A 16,492-nucleotide genomic window follows, 5' to 3' on the forward strand; every position below is an offset into this window, starting at 1 on the left:
TTAACATAGCTTTATAGTTCATGTAGAAGACTCAAAGGTGGAGTTTGTCTCTAAATTCCCCCCTGAAAAAAAATTGTTCTTTGTTTAGCATAAAACAAGCACACAAACAGACATTATGATTTATTTTAATACTCATTGCATAACAGTATATAAAATTGTTTGTAGGTGTGTATCATACGTTTGTGTTTGAGTGCAGTTGAGCTACTGTATGCAGATTTAAATCTTCCACCCTGACAGTGTATTTCCCCCCCTGGGTTTAGTAAAAGATAAAGTATGCTGAGAGGTGTGACACCTGCTCAAACTGCCTGCTTTGAGAGGACTGATGTGATTTTCTCACACCTGCAAGCACACACAAACAAGTACACGCATTCAAGCTGTCGGATAGAACAAAGTCTATATACTCAATGATCTGGTGTCATTGGCATACTGGCAGGGTCGGACTGGGAACGATTTTCGGCCCTGGCATTATTCCATCTACACTGCCCAGCGGAAAAAAAAAAATAGAAGCACAGTCAAACAAGTGCGTCTCAAATGTGAAACACTATATGAATACACATTGTGGATTAACCGATCTATCTTCAAGCATCACAACATCACAGCTCCAAGACTTCTATAATGCGGTTTTACTGGCTTTGGTTATTAACACAGACGCGACAGTGACTGCTTCTGCATAATATCCATACTCACCACATAAGCAGGGTTGCCAGATGTCACTGACTCACATTTTCCAGCCCAAATAATGTTCAAAAAATGTCTGGATATACGAAACCTCGCCCAATTTGAACCAAAGCCTATTGATCTCTTAGGCAATAAATCTATAGAAAAAAATGTTTTTTACCCATAGACAGCCATCCTAAATTGCCAGATTAGGAAACATCCCAACCTGGCAACAATGCATGTAAGACGGGAAGTGTTAGCCTTTAGATGCAAAACCCTCATCATGCACCGCAACATATTTTTGCAAAATATTCAAACATAAATTTGCGAAATATAAGAGGAACATCATAGTTTGGTTTAAAGAAAGCATTTTATTTTTATTATAACTTAGTTTGTTGCAAGGATTTTACAGTTTGAGGAAATAGAAACTTACACCATATGCCAACCGTCACAAAGATGTGCATGACAAGGAAGGGCAATATATATACGGCATGCATCATTTAGATAGTTAATATTGTATTACTTCTTGAGCTCCTTCAGTTATTTACTGTCACAGGGAGGTGCTTCAGTCGGACAGTAAGTGTTGGGGCCGGTATGATTTAAGGAGGGCCTGCCTTCGCACGCTGAAATTAAGACCGGCCCACTGGTCAAATGCCCGGTATCACAGATTACCAGTCCGAGCCTGCATACTGGTGTGACACAAATTCCCACACACCTGATTGACTTATCTTTGATAAGTGAAATGTCAGCACTAAAAGAGCAGTCAGATAATTAAACCTTGCCTTTCTGTGAGTCTGTCTTTTGTTTTGTCTTGGGCGGTGTCTGTTCGTCTTTGTGGCTGTGCAGACCTTGTCTCCATGAAAAATTCTGTCAAATGGTCAGTGATACAGAAAAAAACAAAACCTCACACTTACTGTTTAGAGGTTTCCGTCCATCTTTCAGCATATGTAAGCTCATAAATAGCATAAAACCAGACTAAGATGTTTATTGTTTTTCTGACTTTGTTGCTTTGGCTCCCTTTAGTCAGAGCTTCCTTTTGCTGAATGGTTGATTTGCAGTCCATGCACAGACCAGGAAAGAGTAAAGATGTGAATATCATCACTAAGCATTGTGCTGTGTCAACCTATTCACCGCTCAGGGTGATTGTGCCAAGAAGTTATTGGACGTACCTGCTCCTGTATGAAGGGGCCAGGACATTAGAGTTAAGCCAGTCTGTGGCTTGCTTGTTTTGGTGCGGTCACCAAATTTAGCGGTTATCATCATATCCAATAAATGTTATATGCTTGTCTATCAGGCATTTGTCAAAGTGAAAGAAAGGCTTGAGGTTGTAGAAGTTCACGTTGCTTATGCTTCGGCTTACAGGCAGAAAATATAATTGACAGTACAATGAAAATATGTGCCTGATCTTTATGGAGAAATCACTTGATTTACAGTGGAGTTTGATTACAAAGGACTGTTTATAAATCATTTAACAATTTCACTTTTCTTGATTAAATTGAGGAATAGAACTTCCGGACCTGTTTAGCAGCATGCCAGCAACCTTACTATTATACTTCCTTAATGAAAGTCATTAGAAAAAATATTTCTCTAATTAATTGCAAGCAGGTTTTATAAGAATCCAAGAGGAAAACAGAATAATGCAGCGTGTGTGGGTGTCCCCCACCCCCACATCTTGTGGGGATTTGCATTGCTTTCCTTACATTTGTATGGCCTAACCCAGACCTTTACACTTACCCTATCCAATACAAACAAAACCACCAACCCAATAAGCTAGTAATAAGCTAGATTTGTTTCATATGGAAAGCTGACTAGTCCCCACAAAGCAGTATCTTCCTAAGAAATTTACTCATGAGGTGCCAATGTCTACACAAGATGAAAAAACTCCACACACACTTAAACATTACAACAACATATTGGTGCACCAAGTGTAATATGTGAAGCCTCAATACCCTTTCTCACCCGGTGGTCATGAGAGGTAGGGGTGCATTATTTCCACTTAAGTAAAATAAGCATCATCACCAGACCTCCAGTACAAGAGTTTGTATGTTGGCTGTATATTAGCTTGCCCAGTAGTAATGTCTGAAGTTAGGAAGAGCAAGGTCTCCCTCACATTTCAGGGATTGAAGCAGAATTTTGTTTGGTCTGGTAGATTTTTTGACCCAGAAAAACAATTAAATAATTTTATCCAGTTAATCAAAAAAAATGCCATTGTAATTAGTATGGGACCATGTTGGAATAGGTATGAAAATTTAAGTATGATAATCATTTTGACAAGTTGCACTCATCCGGCCAGGGATAATAGTAATAAGTGGCAATGATTTTCCTCCATGCTCTCAATTAACGGAAGAATGTTCTCATTCGTTTAAACAGCAGACAGAAATTCCTAAACAGTAGACACTACATTTGCTCATTTGAAGGACGAAATTGAACCAGGAAGGTTTCTGATCAAGGAATTTATGGGAATTTATTGACTTTTTTGGAAGTTGAGCTTAAAGGGGAACACCGTTTATTTTACATTGGCCCCTTGATTTTACGTACCGTATTTTCACGACTATAAGGCGAACTTAAACGTCTTTTTTTCCCCTCAAAATGTGCGGTGCGCCCTATGGTGCGGTGCGTCCTATGTGTGTTGAAACTGCGACTTTTGAGACCACCTCATTGAGGAGATGATGAAAGAGTGGCTGAATGTAAGGAGACCAGGTGTTTTTTTTTCCACTCATCACCATCGCTGTTAATATGTAACTCCATGCGTGCCCATCTCACAGCTGATGTGAAAAACATGGGGAAACAAATTAACGCTGTGCTCGCTGTTCAAGCGCTCGACATTGGTGTGAACCGGACCCAGCAGGTGCAGCAGAAGCAGCGAGTTTACATGCAAAGTCAATGGTTGACGTGCGTATAGGTGCAGCAAAAGGTCCCGCAGCAGCAGGTGCAGCACGTCGGGAAGTGTTTAAGCATCTGACGCACCGCCAACGCGCTGCTGCTGCTCGAGATGGAAAAATTGAAGTTTTGCTGCTGGACGCGCCGCATCAACCAATCAGAGAAGCTGATCTGGGAGCTGACAGCGAGACAGACACAGCGCTCTGATGACATATGATATTAAATGAAAAAGGCTGGATGGATGAGATGATGAAAGCGTGGCAGAGGCAGGTGTATGTGAGGAGAACAGGTGTTTTTTTCCACGCATCACCATCGCAGTTAATCTGTGACTCCATGCGTGCCCATCTCACAGCTGATGAGAAAAACATGGTGAATCAAATAAACGCTGTGCTCACCGTTATCTCGGGGGTCTGACAAAGGGACTTCAACCGCTCGACATCGGTGTGAAGCGGCCGTTCAAAGTAAGGCTGCGAGCGGCGTGGGAGCGATTGATGACAGACAGAGACCACAGTTTCAGGATAAGTGGAAGGCAGCGCCGGGCAAGTTACACCATCGTTTGCGGATGGATTGCAGATGCTTGGACTGACGTGTCTGCTGGCTCAGTTGTTCGAGCTTTTGCAAAAGCCGGCATTATTTCTGAGGAGCCGCGCTGCACGGAAAGTGACTCTGACAGCGAAGAAGGGGAAATTGGCATGTCTGATTTAGCGCAGCTGTTTAATTCAGAAACAGAGGATGATGACTTTGATGGGTTTGATTAATACTTTGTAATAAATACATGAATAAAGCACAATCATACTCAGTTTTGCTCCCGCTCTATTTTTCTACCTGAAAACTTAATTCAACAGCAGCCTCTGGGCGGGTCTCCTCCTCTTCACCGCGGTGGCTGGCAGGTGTTTTTTCATCTAAATAATCCAAATCTTGCAGCTATATTTGCTGTGATCAGTGGGAATAAAGTAGTTTTACTATATTTTTAAGTGAGAAAGTCCACCTGAAAACTTAATAATTGCAGTCAGTTCATCCAGATTATCCATTTCTGTCGGAGGCGCTCAGACCCCCACATACCAGCGGTGCACAGACAGCAGAAATCCTTTCATCAGCAGCCTCTAGGCCGGGCAGCCTCCAGGTTCACCACAGCTGCTGGCAGGTGTTTTTCATCTAAATAATTTAAACTGCAGGCACCAGGATACCGGTAATAAAACTGAACATATTCTGTCGGCAGGTTTCAGGATTTTAAGTTAATTTAGGAGTGACCACAGCGCTGTGTCATCTGCGATGTGTCTGTCTCACGGCCAGCTGCCGGGTTTGATTAATACTTTGTAATAAATACATGAATAAAGCACAGTCATACTCAGTTTTGCCCCCGCTGTATTTTTAAATACGCAGTAGAGGTATTTAAAGGTAGTACAGGACATGTACCTGTATATAAAAAACGCGCCCTATAGTCCGGTGCGCCTTATGTGTGTTAAATACAGAAATGGGACACATAACTGAGAGTGCGCCTTTTAGTACGGTGCGCCTTATGGTCGTGAAAATACGGTAATTACATCATGTTCTACTCACCCATATTAGTTTTGTGTCATTTGGAGCCGTTCTGAAGATATTCGGTTTTATTATATCCAAGTAACGTCTTCCTATGGGCAATGAGTTGAAGGCACAAACTAAACTGTTCATAATTTATCATTTATGGTACACCAGCATTCATAACATGTAGGCGAATCACTGTCCCCACGACATCCATGGTTATATTTTTATATTTATAGTTTTTAAAAACAAAGCAGAGTTTTTACAGAATAAATAATGAACAGTTTAGTTTGTGCCAGTTTATAATCCTGCACATCTTTTTTTGTTTTCGGCACATCTGTAGCATCAAAATCTAAATTATCGTATTTATTCAGCGTTTTGGTTAGGTGCAGCTTCATCCAGCACAAAGTTCTGAGCAGCTACACATAGGGTCACTGTCTGTACCACTTCTGATATATGACCAGTTGGGCCACAGGTGCAGCATTGTCCTCTTTAGCAGCTCTCTTTCTCTTTATCGTATAGCTAAAAAGTTCACCATGAGTCACATTCGTGTCTGTGTGTGGCTTATTTAAAGGTGTTCAGTCATAGGCTGGCTTCCCTATGAAAGAAACACTTCCAGACACATGTGCAGATTGTGCAAAGTTAGCAGTAACCACAATGGATTTAAATGTCATGTTTTTAAACAATTATATTATATAATCACAAAAAGGTATCTATTGGTAAATATCGCTGAATATGTCCTTGGTTGTACTGTTGGGAACTGTGCCATCCGACAGCTCAGCTAGCTGTGCTTTACAGTGATGCTCTCTTGCTGAAAGGCATGTAACCCCACTCCAACAGGATACCTGCCTCTACTAGCCTCAGTGCCACACAACCCACAATGCATTGTTCTGCTAATGTCATATTCACAAGCCCAATATGCATTCTATAAATTGCCCGAAAAAAGTTTAATTGAATTATTGCAGAGAAAGTCTCTGTAGAAGCATATTTGGACCATATGAGGTGGATCTAAGTCATGATACTCATGCTACACAGTTTTAAATACTTTTTATCATTCTGAAACAACCAGCAGGTTTCTGCATACAGTTTAAATGTAGGGTTGTTTTAATCACCTTTTACACATGACTGAAATAAATTGGTAATTACTAGATTTGTGCACAGCTTTTGGGGGATTGACAGATCTAGAATATGAGGGGCACCACCCTTAACTTAATGAAATTGAATACCCATTTATTTTATTTCCTTACAATTTAGTTTAATAATTTGTTTACATCATACTAAGTTCAGGTTATGGTATTTTGCTGATTTTGTTGTGTCTTTGAATAATGGCAGAGCGATGCCAGACCACCCAGAGTGGAAAACGTCCATCTGGCAGATCCTGTCTGTTTCATTGGATGTAACAGAAATTGTTTACAGAGTGGGCTGTAGAACTGTTGACTAATCTTGTGTTTGCAAAACTCCAGAAACATACACTTTATTAGCAGAGTGGGAGGGTTTATATAAGCTTATGAATGCTTTTATTTTGTGTATGGTTTTTTTTATGCTTGGCTAAATCAGTCCTCCTTGACACTGAAGTAGGAAAACAAAGGATTGCCATAGTAACATTTAAGGGTGAAGGAGGAGGCTACAGAGAAGAAGATATTCCTCTGTGTCTTTGTAATACTTCATCTTACATTTCCCTTGTGACTGCCTTAGGTTTTAATTGCCATTTTATATACATATGTTAAAGTGAAAGGGTTTCATGCTGTTGCTTAATGTTTACAGGATAATTTGACCCTTACAAAGATGTCGGATGAATAGCAGCAGTGGTTATTTCATGGATCACAGAATTTGTGGTCATGATTGGTGCCTGAGAAGTCAGTGGTCACTGTTCCGCTTTAATCTATCATTAGATTAAATAACAACAGTTTTTCTAGAACAAAAAGATCAACATGCTACTTTGCATATTTATTGCAGCTTTGCAAAGCAGTTTGGAGTATCATAAAATTATGAATAGCGGTTTTGGTTTATCTGTCAATCCCCCAGTTAAAAGAGTGTTGTTGTAGATCCTTTCAGATATATACCAAATAAAGAAATATATATATATATATATATATATATATATATATATATATATATATATATATATATATATATATATATATATATATATATATATATATATATATATATATATATAATTGGCGAGGACTTTTAATTAATTGTTCCTTGCCATGAGGTGCATCTTGGGTAACAATCTTATCCTTAAAATCCTTTCAAATGTTTATAAGTTATAAGGCATAGCATGTGTCTGCAGCCTTTGGTGTTTGTCCTGCTCTCACCTTTTTCATTAACTCTGCTTTCTTCTTTTGTCAGCAGATTGAGACTTCTAACAATGTATAGCTCGCCTTTCCTGTGTTTTTCTCCTCAGTATAATAACTCTGGACCTTCTTGAGTCTGACACTGAAGCTGTCAGTAGTCATGCTGCAACCCTCTGGTTTAGGAGGGTACTGCTTGTTCAGCCAAACAGTGTTAAAGAATCTTTTAAAATAATCCTGTATCTGAATTGTTGTGTGGTTCATCACCAAAATGTAATGGATTGTTCCTCGAAATTTTATTACAATCCATTTATAACTTTAGTAAGTTATCCTTATACAGACGGATGGAAAGACAAATAAACACACACACACACAAAGTCAACTAAAAACATAACGTTCTTGGCGGAGTTAATGAATGATATAAATAATCAACAACTTATGCAATAAATTACTGTCAATATCATGAGAAATACCACATTTTAATTATGTCTATTCCCACATTCATATAACACAGCAATCAATTCTGACAAAAAAGTAAGACTAGAGAAGAGTTTGGGAACTTATCTTCACTGTTGATTATTCCTTCTATCATTAATTCTGCTTTGGCAATCTCTTGTCCAAGGCTGACTGTCTTTCAGCAGTGTGATCAGAGGTCATGGCTTAATATTCCAGGCAGAGAGACATCAGTATTCCCGGGGCCCACACTCTTACTGAGCCATCTGCTGCTTCTGAATTGCTTCTCTCATCCTCTGTTTGCTCCTCAGCACAGCTTTTAAGCACACACATAGTCAAAACAGAAATATAGAGAGGAGCACAAATGGACACATTTGCAAGATGTGTTTGCAAAAGTAGGAATGTGTGCAAAGGTAATTTAAAGCTTCATCAAAAACCGATGTATTGTTCTTAGAACAGAAAGAAGGCCTCCCTAGCTATAGCTAGAAACAGACAACTGAGTTACTAAAGGCAAATCTGGTGCTGACACTGCCTCTTTATGCATGTGATTGTGGGGTTTCTGAGCCAGTCAGTTGATTTTTTTTATTATTGAGCTGACGTATAGAGATTTTTTTTTAAGTTTTAAATTTTCCTTTTTGTGTTTTTTTTTACTTGCAAACTAAAGGTACATTTAGAATCTATAAGGTGTGACATTTACTCTAAGAACTTATGGGGTGTTTTTACTGTATTTCTGCAATTACTGTATGTAAGATGTTACTTTTAAGCCCCCTCTTCTAAGTAAAAGGCTTCATACATTATGTTTGGAAATAAAAAATCCCTATGAAATCAGTGAAAGAGAAGTGATTGTTCTTCTTTTAAGTTTCCTGTTTAAGAAGGGCATTTTATTTGTTTGTACAAACTGCAGATGCTTAACATTTAATAGAGATCTGCCAGTTATGATTAGCACTTCAAATTTAAATTTGCAGATTTGCATTTAATAGGTAAGGGCTCAACTAAATAATAATTTCCCAAATTATATGTATCATTTGTATAGTATTGTCAAAAGGAAAAATTGTTTTGTTCTGTTTGATTTTGTGGCACTATAAGAAACAGAACACAGACATAACAAACAAGATAAATCATGAGATTTGGGTTGATTCAAAAAAATATCTAGAATAAAGAACTATTTACAATAATCTATTAAAAATACAGCTAATGTATCAATCAGCAATGTATCAGTATGCCAAAAGAAATCAAGATTTACATACAACTGAAATACAAATCACCACTGGTCTTAATAATTTCTGGGTTTTTCCATCAGGATACCATAAAATGACCTAAGCACTGCTCAATTGCATGTCTTTATGTGCGGAGAAAACCAATAAAGTCATCAGTTTCCTAAATGGATGATCACCCTAGAGCAGCTGTCGCGCTTGCAGTATTTACTTGAGTATTAACACAAGTTCAAAGAAGAAGAAGAGCCCCCAGGTGGTTGCTTTGACTATGGCTGATGGCAGCTGAAAGGCTAGAATATGCTCACTACATTAGATTCATGTAGGAAATAATGGTGGAAGATTAAAATGTCTTAGCTGCGTGAAGAGTATTATCAAGACACTTTGTTATGAATCCCAGATTAGATAGATTAGATTAGATAGAACACCTCTGGACAATTCAGAATCAATTGGCAAGCAGAGGAAATAACTACTTTTTTGGATGCAGGATTTAACTCAAAATATTTTGCACAACTTCCAGAATATTTAAGAACTAACCAAAGAGTAAAATAAGATTCAAAGTTTAGAAATTTATTCAGCAAAAAATCCAAGAAAAAAAGCTTTTGAGACAGGCCACGCCGACTTGGCTGTGAAACGTCTGTGGAAAGAATTCAGCTCAAGCTTTCTGGTAATCTTTGTAATTAACCAGCAAACAAACCAACTACACAGAAAACATTACCTTCTTTGAGATAATGATAGGAATAAAAATATCTTATCACTGCATTCAGTCAGGCATGTAGATGTAAAGGATCTTCACAGACAGCCTTAGTTTAGCATTAAATGATTAAATGTATGTAGCTTCTTTTTCTGGAGCTCTGGCAACACTTCAATCTCGCAGTGCTTGGAAATCCTTTAAAAACTCCTAAATCTGGATCATGATCCAGATCACCACCACAATGTAAAGAGTTCTAACTAAGGCAGTATAAGACACACCTGTGGTAAAATGTTAGAGCAATTGGTTCAATCTTTTTCCGTAATCCTGCTAACAAACACATCAATGCTACAAAAAGCATTACCTGATATGTGGAGCTCATGTGATTAAAGATATTTGACATTTTGCAAGTCTTTCCGCCTCAGACTTCCTTTGAGTTTTGTTTATGATTTTGAATCTTTTTGTTTTTCTCATGCCTGCCAGGACTGATTAAAGTTATTGGTGTAAATTACATTGAAGTAGAATTTAGTAAGATAAAAAAGTAATTAGTTTTCTTTCACTGATCTAAAAGAAAACTGAAAGTGGAGCTATTTCCTGCTCATTCTGTAAAATGTTCTTTTGTTCTCGCTTTTTTTCTTTGTCACAAAAAGAAAGATTAAACAAAACTTATCAACTGTCTTTGGTTTCAAAACTCAGACAAAAAGCAAGTCAAGTCTCAGAAAACGGCTGTGCTTTGAACTGTCAGCTAAAAGAGCTGAAAATGTTTGCCTCTGAATCTGGAACAAAAACAAAAACTCATAAGTTTCTATTTGTTTATGAGAGCTATTCAGCAGTTGCTCATGGATGCAATAAGAGGCAGCCTTGGGGATCAAATTTATGTTGCTTCAGTGATCTATGATATGCAAACTCAATTTCAGTGTGAGAAAAGCTGGAAGTGTAAGCATGAGAGCCAAAGTAGGATAGAAAATCCTTATAAAACTGAAGGTTTTTTTTCTAACTGCGGTGTTTAAAACTGAAGGCTGCAGTCAGAGATGTAAAATCAGACAGTAATTCATTTTATTTTGGACACAATAGTATTAAATCAGCAAGAAGGATGATATATATATCTTGTCATGATTTTATTATAATATTTTATTAATACATGCAAAAATATATTGTATGTTGCACAGTAAAGAAATAGAATGCATGTCATACAAAGCAGATTTTGTGAATGCCACCTGAACAAGGACTTAGATCCTTTTAAAAAACAAACAAAACAAAAAAAATATCCCAAATAGAAGTGTGTGAAGCATAAAGAAAGCAGCAGTATTTGATTCTGTTGAAGCATTAGTTTTAAAGCCCAAGAAGCTAACAAAGAAATTGTCAAAGGTTATCATTCCCCAGAGGATGCAGTTACCCCTAGTAACCAATCCTGACTGAGCTTTACGGAATCGTTTGGGGTGGGGCTGAGCTCTCAAATGATGGAGCTGGTTTATAGAATGAGGATAAAGAGAGGGTGGAGTCATAGAGGTTCACGCTGTTTGGCAGCTAGAGGGGGGATGGGAGGAGCGAGGAGAAGCACGAGTGAGGAAAAGCAGGGCTGCTGTTCTTACACCAAATCCCAGACCTATTGTGTATCACATGCCAGCTCCAGGTAAGACATATACAGTTAGAGCATCGTATGCTAGACATTGAACAAATTTGATTGTTTTTAGATATTTTCCACAAGGATACACTGAAAAGCTAGAGTGAGTGGTTTAAAATGTGTAACATGTTGCTTTATTTCATCAGGTGGGCTCATGTACAGTGTCTATGTGATCAAAAAGCTTTGTATTGTGAGTCAGAACTCAGTGTGTTATGTAAGAAACTGCATTAAAAAAGCATTGATAGGTGCCAATGTGCAGGCGTATGTCTTTTTTAGAAATATGTTTCCTGGCTTGTTGGATAGATCTGATTAACTGGTTTCATTCATGTAAATAGGAAACATAATTCAGAAGAAGGATAACTGATAGGGAGCAGCAACAACACCCCCTCTGAGGGAAGATGTGCATGGCAACGTACAGCTACAACTGAGAGAGGGGAAGCTGACAAAACAATAAAATATAAATGAATACTGAACTTTTAGCTTTGGATTGCATTTCGTGGACTTTAATGTAGCAAGAAATTATGCTTATACAGTTATTCGACAGACCTAATAAATATGACCACTTAATTGAAAGAACAATTGAAAAAAATAAAATATATGAACTCTGCAACTGAATAAAAAATATGTATGTTGATTAAATAAAGAGCAGGCACGGGAGGTGCTGATAGAGCTGGATAAATAAAAACATTGCTGGTTTATTGTTTTATTTTAAAGCCAACAAGTTAACTTTCAGAAACAAGGATGCAATCCTTAATTGATATGAGTCCAACTGTTTTGAGTAGCTCCACTCTGATAATGCTTCTGCTGGAATAGGGCATCTGGAAGAAGCAGAAGGCAAAGCTCCCTTAACCTGTGCCACAGAGCTAAAGCCACACACATGCGGTGTCACTGTGTTGCTATTGGGACTACTGTTTTCCCTTTCCATTGGAGGGAAGAGGCTGTCCCATTCACATTTATACCCCCTACAATCCAGGTGCCGTATGACTGCGATTTTTTTGCAAGTGACGCTTGATAGTTAAGAATTACTAGTTAGGGGGCAGTTTTGGATTCAGCCAGTGAGTTTACAACTGAGAATTAAAAAAACAGAATAATATAAAATCGGCTTAGGGTATAGCTCACAATTTGTATGAGGTTCTGTGGAAAGCGCCATGCTTAGTGTACAAGAATATACCAGATAGCAGACATTTACAAAATATATAAAAACAAAATGAGGTACGGATTTATCTACTGATAAACACATCTTTTTGGGGGTATCAAAGTAATTGTCTTTTTATTTCAGAAAATTAATGCATAGTCATATAAGGTTACAATATTATTTAACATTAGCGGAACACTTCACATCACTTAGGCTGTGTTGCTTTTGTCTTTCTCTGTCTTACAGGTTCACACCATTAACAATGCATGGCTTGTAGGCCGCCAATAATGGCCCAAAGAAAGAGGCCTGGGACCAGTAGTGGAAACACCATGTCTGGTCCCAGCCCTGCTACCTGTCCCGCCCCTCATCTTGCAGAGTCATGTGATCTTAAAGTTCTACCAGCACGGCAGCGCCCGCTACGCTATCACAAAGAGTCTCATAATCCAAAACCCTTAAGTCATTCTTGCAACACCAAATACTCCTCCTCCAAGCCTCAAGATGTGAGCCATGTTCATCCCGAAGAGGATGAAGATGTGGATATTGACATGAAGCAGTATAGCCACCCAGAAGTTGACTCACAGGTTGAGAATGAACGTCCAACGACACCATCCACGCCTGAAGATGAACCTCAGGAGAGTGAGGACCACTTTGTCCATGATCCGGCAGACTTTCATGGTGAGGCTGACAGTCTGGATGATGACTCAAGCTCTGACTACATTAACAACACTTCAGAGGATGAGGAAGACTATGATGATGGTGAGTTTACTATCTGCTATCTTCATTTGGGATAAAATGGATGGGAAAATTTTATTTGTTAATAAATAGAAATACATTGAAAGGCTCTGTACCTTGGTCACTAAGTACTCCTGATATTTACTCTCTGTTTCCTTATGAGGGCAGCCCCCAGTGTATAAACCAAGTATCTTGTAACTGTCTATATTTGATTTTCCATACATGGCTTTTTCTGAACAACGGAAGTCCACAAATATTTTATTTCCAGCATCAGTTCAATACTTACTAAACATGCAAAATTACTGTTGCACTGTTGTTTGTAATCGTTTTCCAGGTTCTATGTTGGAATAGGGTAGAGCTGAAGTGGATGTCCTTCAATAGATGTCACAGATATAATGGTCCACTGTGGTTAAGGGCATTTCTAGACTAGATACCAGCATCTGGTCTATACGTTTTTAACAGCACCAGTTCTAGGTCTGGAGGTTCAAAAGATTTCCAGACAGTGCTTCCAATAAATATCAAGGTTTTTCACACAAAAAAACACATTTGTCTGCTTCACATTGACACAAACTTCCCTTTGAGAAGCTGTGACTTGACATCAGTGGGGATAATGTACAATCAAATACATGACAGTGTTTTAGGAATGATTGTTGGGTTTTTTTTCCTACTTAAATAAAGCATACAACTGTTTGTTTCTGATTGCAAACCTCTCCAGGATTAGCAGAGGAAGACGGGGGAGTGACTTACTACATTCGCTACTGCCCTGAGGATGATAGTTACCTGGAGGGAATGGACTGCAACAACCAGGGAAACTGTAACCACAGCCACAAACAGGGAGACTGCTCCGGAAACATTGAACAACATAGAACCCATGCTGGTGAATGCCAGGAGGTAGAAGAAGGATGGGTAGAAGAGGGAGAAGAGGAAGAGGCAGAAGGAGTATTGAGAGAGGAGGAATGGGTTGAAGATGATGAAGGAGAAGAGCCAATAAGAGAGGAGTGGCAAGAAGATGAGGATGAAGTGGTGGAGGAATGGAGAGAGGGAAACGAGGAGGTACAAGAGGAATGGATAGAAGAGGATCATGTGAGCCAGGAGCAGTGGGAAGAACAAGAAAGGCACAGGGTTGAAGAGTGGGGTCAGGGAGAGGGGGAGGTCCGCTGTGAGGTGGTGGAACAAGATCCTGATGAACAGATTTACAATGGAAGACCAGAACCCATATTGGACCATCACCACCAGCCTGCGATGCAAGACACCATCCACACTCAGGTGCATGACAGAGAGGAAGAGAGTGAAGAGGGCTGTCCCAATGAAGATGAAGATGAGGAAGGTGCTGAGAAGGAGAGAGCTTACACTGGTGACTGTTATCCCTCTGAAGACAATGGGAACTCAGTGCGGGTCTCCCCATACCGCAGTCGGAAGGTGCTGGTGGTGGAGGGAGAGACAGGAGAGGAGGCAGAGGAGGACATTGACCAAATTGTTGCTGAGATTAAGATGAGTATGAGCATGGGGAGTCTAAGCAGTGGCACTGATCAAAGCCCAGAAGAGTTGGCCCAGGATCCTGTACCAAGTGACTATCCTCACCGTAAGCCCGAGGCAACGTCCTATCCACCAGTTCATCACCGTCATGACAGCAGGCCCAAGTCCCTAAACATCCCCTCCATGCATCACAGCAACCCTGATCTCCAGAGAGGCACCAAGGCTCATCCATGCTCTCCTGAAGAAAGACAGAGATTGGCTCAAGAGCAGGTAATCTGTTTAGAAAGTCCAAAAGTGTTTACTTATCCACATTTCTAGCAATACTGCTTTTAGGGTCATACAACAGACAACCCAGTCTCATAGGAAAATGTACCCCCACTACGTTGGTCCACACTGCAAAACGTAGTGGAGGTACATTAATGGCCATTTTTTTGTGGTACTGTTACATTTCTTCTGCCTATACGCTTTCTATTGTTTTACGTCCTAGTCACGTGACTTTCAAGATTCCAGCTGGGAGAAGAAAAAAAATATATATATGGCCGACATTCGCTCATTTTTTTGTGGAAAGATTAATGACTTGAGTTTGTTTTTGCATTAAAATGAGTTTTGATTACATTTCTAGTGAGAAATGTATAGTTTGTTGCCAGAATATTTACTCAGGGAATGTACATATTTACTTGCTTGTTCGTTTCTTGCAAAGATTTTTCAAGATAATGTGAAACTGTAACATTTTGTTATAAACATGGCTGAGATTTCTCTAACTTTTAGTGGGAAAATCAATAATTTCAATCAGTTTCTGCATTTAAATGGGTTTTGATAACATTTATAGCAAAGTGTAGGGTTTATTTACATAATATTCACTTAGTGAACGTACATAATCACCCGCTTGCTAGTCTTTGCTACGGTTTTTTGGATCTCCTCAGGATTATGTGAAATTGCAACGTTTTGGCTGCTACCCATCGCCTAGCATTTAGCTGCCGCCCCGATTCAACATTGAATTATTTGTGATTTAACTCCATCTGACGGATCAAACCCTCGCCACTGCGTGCGTTGCGTCTGAGGTTGATTTTCAGATCAACGCATTACGTCGTGGCATACGGGAGAAACTAAACTAGTTAAAAAAAGGATCATGGGTTAAGATCGGATGTATTTTATTTTGAAATCTACCGGGTCCTTTGTGCATTTAACTTCCTGTTTGGTGCGATCTCATTGATGGGTTTTGACCAGATTTTGACCAAAAAGGAACAAAAAAAAAAAAAACAATTTAAATACACAACCAGCATATCTGGAATCAGTGACAGAGAGCGACTGGGACCAGAAGTTTATTAATTTCTCCCCACTGATTTCCATTCAAAATGTTTTCGATCCCACCGGGCTCTAGGGAAGGGGCGGGCATACCGCCACCTACTGTTCATGAGTGTGTAGCAACATTGTTTTACATCTATTAAATTCTATTTTTTAATTTTGTATTCTGAAGATAAATAAATAATGCTTTCCTTAATCTATAAATATCTTTTATATTTCCTTTATTTCCCAATAATCCTTTAAGACTCCATTCTTGGCCTGTCCTTTCAACTCTTTTCAATTTCTTCCTTTCAGGTTCATATGTTTTGCAGTTCATCAATACATCTACATTTTCTGTCTCTCCACATCCTTCACATTTATCATTATTTTTCCTCCCTATTAAGTATAAATTGTCATTTAAATAAGTATGACCTACTCTTAATCTGATCATTATTATTTCTTCCCTTCGGTTTCTCTCATTAATATTTCTATTTAATACTAACTTTTGTACTTTATATAACCTTCTTCCTT

At 38.8% G+C, this 16,492-nt stretch overlaps 1 protein-coding gene across 4 annotated transcripts in view; it reads left to right on the top strand.

Annotated features, from left to right (window-relative positions):
• apba2b (amyloid beta (A4) precursor protein-binding, family A, member 2b) overlaps positions 1 to 16,492 on the top strand; it is a 76,197-nt gene that overhangs the window by 24,122 nt on the left and 35,583 nt on the right. For 2 of the 4 annotated variants that reach the window (XM_038283878.1, XM_038283881.1), the window contains exons 2-3: positions 12,716 to 13,225; positions 13,917 to 14,947. In XM_038283878.1, the coding sequence (XP_038139806.1) occupies positions 12,736 to 13,225; positions 13,917 to 14,947 (1,521 nt within the window). In that variant the 5' untranslated portion in view covers positions 12,716 to 12,735. Of the gene's footprint in view, positions 1 to 11,194; positions 11,344 to 12,709; positions 13,226 to 13,916; positions 14,948 to 16,492 lie in introns of those variants that run through there. The other 2 variants (XM_038283879.1, XM_038283880.1) reach the window with 2 other exon arrangements.

The sequence above is a fragment of the Cyprinodon tularosa genome, unplaced genomic scaffold (genome assembly GCF_016077235.1).
Source record: "Cyprinodon tularosa strain WSP-4 unplaced genomic scaffold, ASM1607723v1 ctg197, whole genome shotgun sequence".
In the NCBI taxonomy this organism is placed as follows: domain Eukaryota; kingdom Metazoa; phylum Chordata; class Actinopteri; order Cyprinodontiformes; family Cyprinodontidae; genus Cyprinodon; species Cyprinodon tularosa.